This window comes from Mobula birostris, chromosome 30 (assembly GCF_030028105.1).
Source record: "Mobula birostris isolate sMobBir1 chromosome 30, sMobBir1.hap1, whole genome shotgun sequence".
NCBI lineage: Eukaryota > Metazoa > Chordata > Chondrichthyes > Myliobatiformes > Myliobatidae > Mobula > Mobula birostris.
In genome coordinates this window covers 18,220,357-18,233,197 of record NC_092399.1, presented here as the reverse complement: position 1 = coordinate 18,233,197, position 12,841 = coordinate 18,220,357, and the positions used below count along the sequence as shown (strand labels likewise).

General features: G+C 42.4%; 1 protein-coding gene across 1 annotated transcript in view; it reads left to right on the top strand.

The window, feature by feature from the left end:
• The window catches only part of LOC140190534 (disks large-associated protein 2-like), a 148,166-nt gene extending 136,821 nt beyond the window's left edge, over positions 1–11,345 (top strand). The window contains exons 9-11 of the mRNA XM_072247190.1: positions 1,731–1,822; positions 4,440–4,592; positions 9,094–11,345. Of these exons, the coding sequence (XP_072103291.1) occupies positions 1,731–1,822; positions 4,440–4,592; positions 9,094–9,312 (464 nt within the window). The 3' untranslated portion in view covers positions 9,313–11,345. The remainder of the gene's footprint in view (positions 1–1,730; positions 1,823–4,439; positions 4,593–9,093) is intronic.
• Positions 11,346–12,841: the final 1,496 nt, after the last annotated feature.

Sequence of the window (12,841 nt, the reverse complement as noted above, 5' to 3'; positions counted from 1 at the left end):
TTTCATACTGCTGCTATTTTTATTGGGTTTAGAAATGTATGAAGTAATTTCACAATATTTTCTGGCATTTCCACATAAATCTGTCCAGTTATTTTTCTGACTCTCATTGTTGTACATCATCTGATGACAATCGATTTGAGCAAGCAATCATTTTCTGGCATCTGACCAGATGACTTTATGGGCTTTCACTAGGAGGTACAAAGGGATTGTTTACAGTTGTTTATCCTTGTAGCTTGCTGCTCTCCTTTCTGCCTAACAGCATGGCTAAAACTTTGTGATTTCGTGAGTGTCTGACAAAAAAAGATTACAAGGGTCAAACTCACACTGAAATTTAACCACTAGAGCTTCTTGATGGGAACTTTGATCCAAATGACCAGACAGAAATGCTAATCCAGGCTGTATGATAAAGTTTCCCAAAAATATTGGGGACTCATCATAAACCCTGTGAGCCTGAGGAACGTTTTGAGTGTATGCAATCTTCTTTCTCTGATTGTTGGTGAAGATTAAATTATCAATATAGAAGTCATTGTGATAATTTGGTTGAGTAAGTAGAATATTCTTGTACATTGGGCTGATAAATTTAATATAACATTTTCTACTCTCCCCTTCCCTGTTTCTACTGAAGGAACATGCTCTCCCATATTGTTTTGTGATCATCGCATCACTTAATCACGATATACAAAGACCAAAGTTCATGTGTAAGTCTTGGGTGGAACACTGATAGGCTGCTTGACTGAAGGGTCTGTCAATATTGTCCTCTCATCTGGATAACTGATGATCAGTGCCAAAGACTTTGATCTCTTTCTACAGTAAGCTCAATTGTCTCCCTGACCTATGACAGCCGATTGCTCACAGATCAAGAGTCAAACATAAGAGACTCGAGTCTTTTTTAAATGTTTCAGCTGTTCGCTTTACTAAAATCAACAAAGACATCAGAGAACCTATACATTTTATGTTAATGAAAGGAGTATTGCGAGCAAGTGTGAGCAACTGGTGAAGAATTTAACCATTTTATTATATTCCTGGAATTATCCAAAGCTAATAAAAAAAAGAGAATGCGAATTTGTGATGTTCATGTTGGTATTAACATTCATCTTCAATTTTTACTGTAGAATCAGACACCACAGAATCAAGAAGCATGGAGCCCATTCTGCTTACATTGTCCAACCAAAGTAGCTTTGAAATTCTCTTTCCTACTTTTTCCCCATGATTGTGCTTTCTAGTTTATATCCAATTTATTTTCAATGACTGCTATTGAATCCACTGCCTTTACCTTTTCAACAATATGTTCCAAGTTGCTGCAAAGAGAATCTGATCAGATGTCTCATCAGGTGTTGACTTTGGTCTGTTCTTAGATCTCAACAATTCACTCCATTACTGCCAAGCTACCTCTTATTCTCTATCCCTAACAACTCATTAAGACAACTGGCAAGATTACTATTCAACATTGCTCCCCTCTGTTCATGTAACTGCAGAGCTGTGTGACATGACTCCTAATGCTACACAAAGGAGACCTTGGTAGAAGTCTAAGAGTCAACTGTCTGCTCTCTCTCTCTCTCTCTCTCTCTCTCTCTCTCTCTCTCTTTCTTTCTCTCTCGGCGATGGAGAATAATTTAGTTTAGGGAGAAGTCTAAATAGCTAATTCGTTTATGAACAATCATCAATCATTCACTGTTTTCTGGTGCACTGATTGTATTTAGAATCTAACACACCATTCCCTTGTGTTTTAGTGCTTGAAAAGATCCGCAGTGCAGTGGGCAGCGCCCAGCTTCTCATGTCACAGAAGTTCCAGCAGTTTTATCGACTTTGCCAGCAGAATATGGTAAATTGCAGGGGGGAAGGGATGGGGTGCCTCTATTTGCTTTGAGAGGGAAGGGAAATTGATCTTGAATTCTGTTTTTCAGTTGTTCTTCCAAAGAGTGACCCTTCCTGTCATCTCTGAAACACATTTCAAAGAAGTTAGCTACCATGTATCTTTGTTTCAACATGTCAAATGAATTTTGTTTTAAAGTTTAAAGATTAGGTTAATGGCTTCTTGATTAGTAAGGCTGTCAAAGGTTAAAGGAAAAGGCAGGAGAATGGAGTTGAGAGAGATAATAAATCAGCCATGATGGAATGGTGGAGCAGATTCGATAGGCTGAATGGCCTAATTCTGCTCCTATGGTCTTATGGTCTTTTTAAGTCCTCAAGGAGACACTTTGCTTTGATTTAATGTTGCGGGAGTTTGAACATCCAGGCTTTCTACTGACTTCACCAAGCTAGTTGGATACAATGCACATGTCAATACCAATCGGACTTCAAACCTGCCCTCTGCCCTGAACAATAAGCAACAGTTGAGGCATTTATTGCAAAGACAAACACCATGTTCCAGAGGCTCCATTTTTGCCCGTAGCTTTCTGTCTGCAAAGCTAGTTCCTCATTCTGTTGAGGTGATTCTGAAACGCATACTGATGCCGAAACTCATAACCAGAGTGATTAATATCTGGCCTCTCGGCCTTACACCAGAATTACAACTGTCGACCTTCGTCGACACACTGAAGAGATAAGTGAATCTAAGTTTGTCGTCTTCCTTCACTTCATTTTAAATAACAAATATTTGAAATTAAATGAACTGTGTATTTATATAAATGTATTGCTTTTTAAACTTTTTATTTCATGATACCAAATTAAATAATTCTTGGAAAAAACTTAAACTGTTTTGGAAGTGCCTGAGCATCAGAAGTATTTCGAGAGTGTAGAAAGGTCTTCTGGGATATAGAATCATCGGTGATTTTCTGGGATAAGTCGCAAGTTCTCCCACCTGGGACCAGTCCACTGGCTGTGGACTGCTCCACCTAGTGGTACAGTGACACCAGTGAAGCCTCTGAGACACTGCCATAAGGTTTGGTTCCTCCTGTGAACAGATAATGCACATTCAGATGCTTGAGAATAACATCGTACACATTAACTCATATATCCATGCTCTCATTGGCTCAGCTCAACCATAAAGCAGTGCCACTTGAATACACCTGTATCCAGTGCTAGATAGCGCTGATCCCAGCAAGACTTGCTGTACAATCACCCCAGTTCCTTTTCCTACTGATTTCCCTCAAAGTTCAAGGTAAATTTTACAATTAGAGTACATGTATGTTACCATATACAATCGCGAGGTTCATTTTCCTGCAAGCATACTCAACAAACCTCTAAAATTGTAACTATAACAAGATCAATGAAAAATCTAGTAGAGTGCAGAAGAGAACAAACTGTGCAAATGTAAATATAATAAATAGCAATAAATAACAAGAGCTTGAGATAAAGAGTCCTTAAAGTGAGATCGTTGGTTGCAGGAACATCCCAATGATAGGCAAATGAGCGTAGTTATCCCCTTTTATTCAAGAGCGTGATGGTTGTAGGGTAGTAACTGCTCTTGAACCTGGTGGTGTGAGTCCTGAGGCTCTTGTACCTTCTACCTGATGGCAGCAGTGAGAAAAGAGCATGAGCTGGGTGGTGAGGATCAATCTCTGTGATATTCCATGGCAGTGTGAGTTACAGAACCCTACAGCATTGAAACAGGGACGATGGCCAAACAAGTTCACACTGACTGACTGGCAGCCATCGATACTCATCCTGTTTTTTTTATTTCAGTCAACCCCTACCCCATCCCCCAGCCAGATTTTCTCACTCTACAAACGAGGAGCAGTTTGCAATAGCCATTAAATTGACCAGTCCAAATGTCATTGAGATGTGGGAGGAGCTATGAGAAAATACAAACTCCACACTGATCAGCACCAGGGGTTAGGACTGAACCCAGGTTCCAGGAACTGCCAGGCTGCAACCTTCTAGGTGCCCGACTCTGCTGTCCGTACACTCACCAGCTCACCTCAGACACAGCAGAACCCGTATTTGTCTTTACAGTACATGCTGAATCATTGCCTTCGGGCGTTTACATATGTTAAAGTAAGGTTTTCTTTTTTGTTAAATCCCATATTCTTGTCTATCCTCACAACCCCAGGCGTCTCGTTTCCACCTTCATGTACTTACTGCCGGTTACGCCACTGCCATTGAGGGCAGCAACAAAAGTCCTCCATCCCTGTCTGTATAGCCTTTTCCTTAACAATTGTTTTCTGACCAGTCAGAGTTGGTAGCCTTGAGCTGAACCCCCAAACCTGGGCCACCCTTAGTCAGGCTCCTGCCCCTTTGACCGGTTTGACATGGGTGACCCTACCAAGAGTCAAAGCACAAGTCCCTGACTCCAGCCAACATAACTCTCTGGGTCATTAAGGCACCCAAGTCTCCAAATCCTACGATGAGGTTGTGGTCCTCTTGGACGCCACCTTCATGTAAATACATCTAAAAGATGTTGCATCTAAAACATCTATTGCTGCTGGGACACTCAACCATCAGTGTTTCTACCTACAAGCTTTTGATCATTTTCTCTTTCGCTTCATTTGTGTTCTCAGGACCCGAATGCTTTCCCTTTGCCAACCTCCCAGGACCTTGCAGGGTTCTGGGACCTCTTACAACTGTCTGTCGAGGATGTGACATTGAAATTTGATGAGCTTTTGCAGATAAAGGCCAATAACTGGAAACTGCTGGAACCTTCAGATAGAAAGGTAAGTCTTGTGCGTGCTGGGAAAGTCACCCATCTGCTCATGCTGATTAGGCTTACTGAATTTTAATACGGACACGTGCTCTTGAGGAGTTTTCAAGCCACAGTAAGAAAATAAAATCCAACATGTACTTACTAAATTCACATCAGGGTTTCAGGGCAGATTTTGATTAAAGTTTGCATAAATTCTTTATTGCAAGTATGAGAGATAATGATGCATAGCACGCAAAATGAAAAAGAACATAAATTTCTTATGGGATATTCTAGGCACATAATCCATTACTTAGACATAAAATTCTACCACATAAGGCAATTTCTCTCGCTAATAATATCACAAAATGAGGAAAAAGTTTCAAAACTTTTTAAACAGAAATTGCCAACAACGTTTGATAGAAATATCTGCCTGTATGGTAGAATATCAGGAAGATCAGTCGTGTTTGTCACAGCTTTTCGCGCCTGTTGTTGTTGGTAAGGCAAGAGTCCAGGAGGAGAGCACAGAAATTTAGAGATAGTTGCATGGGGAATCAGCATTACTTCTGAGGAGCAAGACTTTGAGGACGGAGCCAGCAGATTGTTTGAAGTAGCCAGAAATGGAATGCAGAGGGAAGCACCTTTTTTGACCTTTCATGAATGGTAACTGTTGACAAAGAAGAGGGAATGAGGGGCAAGAAGGAGTCCAATGATGGAGGAATGAAGGATGTGTGTAGGTCATAATGCAGGAATAGATCACCATGGCAACGGTGGTAGGTTAAGGGTGAAAGGCGAATTATTTAACCTCCTTCACTCGGAGAGTAAAGCGTGAGCTGCCAACAGCAGTGACAGAATCGGGTTCAATGCCAGCATTTAATGGGATGGGGGAGGTACGGAGGGTTATGGTCTGGTTGCAGGTCAATAGGGTGAGGTAGATTAATAGTTTGGCACAGACTGGATGGGCCAAAGGGCCTAGTTCTGGGCTGTAGTGTTCAGTGACTCTTTGACTCTAAGTCAAAGGGACATCAAGTAATTTGGGAGTGAACTTCGGTGGCCATTGTGTGCCGATGGGCTTACAGAGAATGGTGATGGCTGGGTTTTGGTAACAGTGTCTTTCATTTAGTGCATTTTGACCTTCTTCTCACTTTAAGAAGGCATCTTTACCATTCTCATCAGATCAAGGTTCAAGGTACATTTATTATCAATGTATGCAACTCTCAGATTTGTCTTCTCCAGGCAGCCATGCAGCACAGAAAACCACGGAGGCCATTCAAAGAAAAGTATTAACCTCCGCAGGTGCAAAAAAAAATGGGCAGATGGCAAAAGAACATCAAAAACCAAACCCTCCACGCAAAAGCACCCAAATAAATCACACAAGCAGCAACAAGAATATCAATCCCCTCCCCCCATCACTCACACAAAACAAATCGTGCAAACAGCAATGAGAACATCAAACCCCCATCCCCCACCTCACGCAAAATAAACAACCAACTCGGGCAAACGGCAACAAGAAAGAACAGGCGAAAGCACAGGATATAAAACATAAAACTGAAAGTGTCCAAGACATCCATAGTCCAATCCGTAAATCGCACAGCCAGAACTTTGGTGTCATCCTCCGACAGGATCGCGGGGGAGAGAGAGATCACCCGGACGCAGGTGCCTCCCCTCCCGGGAGCAGAAAGCGAGAGAGCCGTCGCACACAGACACCCTCGTCCGGCAGCGGCGAGGCGGGAGGCTGGCAGACGGCACTGAACACTCGCTCCCCTTCCGCACTCACCCCAATGTTTCAGTCTTCCTCGACGCTGTCATCTGTGCTCGCAAGCCCCAGGAAACCGGTTCAGTGTGAGAAACCGGCGCAATGTAGCATCTTGAACAGTCGGCACATGAACACAAGACCGAAGGGATTTAATGACCCCCCCCCCCCGACTACACCCTACTCCCTCTGCAGATCTTACCCTTCCTCCCAGTTATGTTGTCCTGTTGCGACCTCTCCAACCCCTCCTCCCACTCCGCCTCTTAACTCTCCTCCCACATTAGCTTGCTCACACTTGTCTCCACCAATACTTAGACCACCTCCCCCTTCCCCCTAGCCCTTATTCTCGTGCATTTACCACTCACTTCTTCTGCCACCCCCCACGATGACCACAAAACATCCCATTTCTCCAGAACTACTTAGTTTCTCCTTCCACCCCCATGCCAGCTTCTTTCCACCCACTTCTCATTCCTCAGCCTCATCACCTTGCCCCTCTCCTCTGCCAGATTCCTCGCTTATTTCAAACCTATCATCACTTAACAGATGGCAGGATGGTGATACGCCTCGACTGAAGGAGGCGTAAGGCACTCCTTCCCTCCGCTAGCCTGCAGGTCACCCTTGCGCAAGGTGTAGCACCTGCTTGGCCCCTCGATCACGATGACATAAAGCCACGGGAGCAGGTGGTGGATGGTCGTATGAGCAGCTGGTGCATATCACAAGTCCTGGTTATGCGACCACTGACGTCAGGTAGACAATCTCTGAAGCATACTGATGATGGCTAGGGTCACCCATCTTGTAGAGACACTGCCCAGAGCCCAGAAGGCAATGGCAAACCACTTCTGTAGAAAAAATTGCCAAGAACAATCGTGGTCATGGATAGAGAAAAGAAAAAGAAGAGAAAACCAGATGGAAAGATCATGATCATCCATGTCATACAACACTGCACATAATATTAATCATCATTAAAACCCCTGTCCTGTGCACGCCTCTATTTATCAGCCATAAGGAGTTAAATGGAGTCAATGTTCTCACCTACCCCAAAAATCATCTAACAATATGTAAATATGAGGTGTTTTCATTCATCGGGTTCATTACGTTGTACACCTATGCCAACACACAATCACACTCATGTCTGTGTGCACACTTGTTCTAACTCTTCCAGTGATTTCCACCTTTCGTGTTGTGTTTTAATGCTCTGTAATTGCTTTTCCCTCTTAGCAACACTGTCATCTTTTCCACATGAACCTGTGTATCGTTCTATCATGTGGCAATAAAGGAAGCAGCCATTGTTTACAACATGCCCAGCTGTGAATCTCTGCAGCTAATCATAAAGATAATTGGCTAGAAGACCCTTCGACAGAGTGGATGTGGCGAGGATGTTTCCTATGGTGGGGGGGATCTAAGACCAGAGGGGACAGCTTCAGAATAGAGGGGCGTCTTTTTAGAATGGAGATGAAGAGGAATTTCTTCAACTGGAGAATGGAGAATCTGTGGATTGATAGATTCTTGATTAGTTGGGGCATGAAGGGATACGGGGAGAAGGCCGGAAATTGGGGCTGAGAGGGAAAATCGATCAGCCATGATGAAATAGTGGAGCAAACTCAATGGGTTAAGCATGAATGTGCAGAAAATGAAAAGATATGTGTAGGCAGAAGGGATTAGTTTAGTTGGGTATATGGTTACTAATTTAATTAGTTTGACACAATATTGTGGGCTGAAGGCTTGTTCCCCTAATGTACTATTTAATGTCCAAATATTGGAGTGACTAGTGATGAACTTAGTCATTCGTTTGTTTGTTATGTGCCATGTCATATGACGTGGCCGATCATGGTCTTTCCATGACCATGATTGTTCTTTGAAATTTTTCCTACAGAAGTGGTTTTCCATTGCCTTCTTCTGGCCAGTGTCCTTACAAGATGGATGACCCCAGCCATTATCAATACTCATCAGAGATTGTCTACCTGGCGTCAGTCGCCGCATAATCAGGGCTTGTGATATGCACCAGCTGCTCATATGACTATCTCCCATCTGCTCCTGTAGCTTCAAGTGACCTTGATCAGAGGGTGCTAAGCATGTGCTGCATCTTGCCCAAGGGTGACCTGCAGGCTAGCGGAGGGAAGAAGCATCTTGCATCTCTTTGGTAGAAGTATCGCCACCCAAAATGAACATACTACCCAAAAATAATGTTATCCTGCAGCATGGGAAGTGTATGGTGATGCTGCTTGCCTCTTCCTGTGCTCTCCGTTGACACCCATGGCTGTTGCTTCTGCCTCACGTTATCTGGCATTGGAAGCTGACTGGGCCCAACAGATTCTGCTGTTCACCTCTGACAGGACCAAAATCATCTCCCATTGGTTACTACAGATATCACCAGTTCCACTTACTCCGGAAGTGCAGGTCCTAAAAGGTTTGTTCAGACAGGAGCTAAGATTTCTCCACATCAAGTCTATCAGAAAGCCACCTTGCTTCTCTCTGATGAACCTGCCACTGAAATAATAATCATCACCTTTGTCTTCTGGTAGCAAGAATTTTCTATTGCCTTCATTGCTCTTTCTTTTAGTCAGGGTGTATTACCTGCCCTTTGATAAACCCAGGTCATAACAATCTTTGCACACTATGCATATTTAACTGGTCTTTAACTGTGTGGGTGGGAAGGGAGGGTCAGGAACCACAGCTGGTGAACTCAAGTTGATTAAAAGGAACATGAATTAATGCCGGAGAGGGAACTCAGAGTGGAGATTGTATTAATGTAATTCATTATTCAAAATCTTTTTGTTGATAGGATGAACTGAAGATGCCCCCTCCTATACCAAAGAAACCACCGAAGGGAAGGTTATCGCAGGCACGGGAGAAGTCATTGGAACTTGCCGACAGACAGAGGCAAGAAGCAAGGAAACGGCTCATGGCTGCCAAGAGAGCAGCTTCATATCGGCAAAACTCTGCCACGGAGAGTGCAGATAGCATTGAGATCTACATCCCCGAGGCTCAAACCAGGCTTTGAAATCACACCCCGCCATTTGGAAGGAGCCTGTCTTTAACTTCAACTTCACTTCTCATACTCAAGGGAAGATGAAACCAGACTATGGGCATAATTTGAATCCTGCTGTCTGGTCTCAGATCTAGCAAGCATTAACATTCCTCTTGTGTTCCTTTATGTTGTCGCGGTGGACCAATTATATTTTCAGTTTTTAAATGAAGCTGCAGTCTAATATATTTTGTGCACATGTTCTTTCTAATGCATCTGAGCATAAAGAAAAATTACGAAGTAAGTTTGGGGCACACCCAGGAAGCATGATGTTGTAAACATCCCACGTTCATTTTTTTTTTAACTTTTGTTTCAACAGGAAATTACACTTCACTAGGACATAACACCTGGTGAAGTTTCGTCACTCACCTTCAGTGTAATTAACTTTCCATTCTGGGACTTGCCAGAGGTGTATTCTTAATGTGATACATCTCATAAAGGCATTTTGACTGTAGCTGAATTTGTCTTGGGGATTAGGTTTTTTTTAAAAAAGAGATATCATACTTACACACAAAACTGTGAAAAGTCCAATAACCAAAATCCAAATTTTCAAACGAAATGGTTTGGAAAGTGCTGAGTTCTTATTCTACAACTCAGTAACTCCTAGTTGTCCATCCAAGTAAAGATTTTCATTCGAGGACTGGGTGGCGTGATTGATGGAAAAATTATCCTTTTACTTTTGTGACCTGGGTCTGAATCTAGCTCAAATGGACAGGGTTCACCTCAGTAACACTGTTTTTTTTTAATGTGACTGGTGGTAGAACATACATGAGCAAGTGACAGAGTTGCCAAGCGTAGACAGTTCTTCTCTGTCTCTCTGTTCATGGCCCCGAGGGATAGTCTGAATGTAGTTCTCAGTAAGCATGAGTCCACAGCACAAAACCTTGCCCATACCTTGGCGCTCACTGCTGCTGAATTGGTAGGCTGAGCTAATGTGGAAAGCAATATAATGCCAGGGCCAAGGACTAGCGCTTCAGAGGCCCCATAAATTCCTGTTGTTGGGACAATGTAGAGGAAGCTTTGCTGTCCATCTGCTTGTGGGTATATTTGGCCTGGGAGAGATTGGTACTGACAGCGGGTGAGAACACAGAGGGAACATGTTCCCTCTGCAACACTGTTAGATCTCACTTGAGCACAATATTATACAGAAAAATGTAATTTTTAAAAAATATATTACCATCCCCAAATTTTCTGGTGATATCTGATCTACCCGAGGCAATGGCCCTTAAGAATTCAGACTGTAGAGGTAATGCTAAGAGCTGTAATATAAAGAGGGAAAAGAAGGCCCCAAAAGCTGTAATGAAAGCAATGGCACATGTTAGAAATAAGGGAGAATGGATTGAATTTTACAGCCAATGTGTCCAGACTGCTGTTGTGACTATTTATTCATGGGGACAACTATTAAGCCCGTTTGCACCTGGACGAAATGTGAAGTGGTTGTATTTGCATGTTAAGGTAATTCTGATATGCTGGGATGCATTGATTGAGAAAAGTGTGTATATGCAGTTGGCCGCATAATGGCCAAAGTCATTTGGGCTAAATTTCAAAGGAATGAATGCACATCGTTTTGAAATTTCACACTACCAAGTGGCATATGATATTAAACAGCATGATTAGCAGGGTCCCTAATGCAATGTAAACACAGTTCCTGTGAAGGGAATCACAGGAGGAGCAGCCAGCGGAAGGATCATAGAGGTCCTAATTGCCGAGACTGCTGCAGTTTTGAATAGGTGATATTCTGCCTGGTGATAATGACTGGGCAACTATTCTTACTGACAAAACCGATTTATATTAAAATCTTTCAGAGAACAGTGCAATCCTTGTCTGTATTGGAAACCTTCGGCTAATTCTTCTCTGACTTTTATATCTGTACATCTGAAGCTGACAAGCGACTTGAGGCTAGTAGTGTTGACAACTGCCTTCTATATATAAAGTTTTCTGCTGGTAGAGAATCATCAGTGGTTCTTCACGTACATTCACTGTATAGGTAGCTCTGAAGGACCCTCCTGCGGATTTTGTACAATATAATAGGGTACAACCAATGTACCTGCATATGTTATAAATTAGTTCCGATCAACACTGCTTAATAAAAGATTTATAAACAGAATGCACTGGAAATACTCAGTGGGGCAAGTAGTACTTGTGGTGTGCAAACCAGAGTTTTAAGGGGTAGAGATTTGACCCTACTGAATGGGCTAAATGTGTAACATATCACCTTTAACTCTGCCTCTGAAATTAGATTCATGAAGTCATAGTGTCATACAGCACGGAAAGAAACCCTTGGGCCCACTGAGTCCATGCTAACATTACAACACTAGAATGTTTTTGACAGGAACAATCCATTCTGCCCAGCAAAACTTGTCAAATTCCGATTCACATTGTGTGTTGAAACAACTATCGAGTTTAGATTTGGAAGTCTGTAAGGTACTGCTCTCAACTACACAACTAGGTAGTTTACTCCATGTGTCCACAACTTGCTGTGTAAAGAAATGCTTCCTGGCATTGGTCTGAAATCTCAATATAACCAGTCTCCTCCGATGGCCCCATGTCCTCATTGGTGGACTAATTTTAAAATAGCAGCTGGCATCAACCTTACTTATTCCCTTAATGATTTTGAACACTTCTATCATGTCTCCTCTCATTCTATGTATACTTAGCCTAAAAAGATTTAATTCTTTCAATCTTTCTTTGCAGCTCATACCCTTCTCTGAACTCTCTCCAGTGCCTTCACATCCCTCACAAAATATGGAGACCAAATTTGTACACCGTACTCAAAGTGTGGCCTCACAAGCGCATTATACAGGTTAGGGAGAACATCTCTGGGCTTGAACTCCACCAAGCACATTCTATAGCCCAATGTTCTATTAGCCTTCCTATTCACTTCTGTGCATTGTCTAGATGTTGATAGTCTACCAGGACACCAAATTCTCCTCACACAGTGCACTTTCTAACTCAAGACCCCCCCTCATTGTATACTTATATGTAATATTTCTACTTCCTATATGTAATATTTTACATTTACTTACATTAAATTACATCTGCCATTTATCTGCCCACATCTGGATTTTGTTCAGATCTAACTCTATCAGCCCATCCCCCTAATTTTGTGTCATTTGCAAACTTTACTAGTTTATTTGTTATGTGCCTATCCAAACCATTAACATAAAATAAAAACAGTAGTGGCCCCAAAACTGATCCCTGCGGAACCTCACTTTTAACATCTTCTAGACCTGAAAATGATCCACTCATGATAATTTGTTGCTTTCTGTTTTTTGATCCAATTCTGCACCCATTTGTACACCTTACCCTGAATACCTACCTCCTGTAATTTGATTATTAACCTCTTGTGGGTTACGGTGTCAAAAGTCTTCTGAAAGTCCAAGTAAATGATAACAAGCACTCTATTGTTATCAAAAATTTCAGTTGCCTCTTCATAGAACTCCAGCATATTAGTAAAAGATGCTTTCTGCTTTCTGAACCTATGCTGGCTTTCTGTTTATCAGCT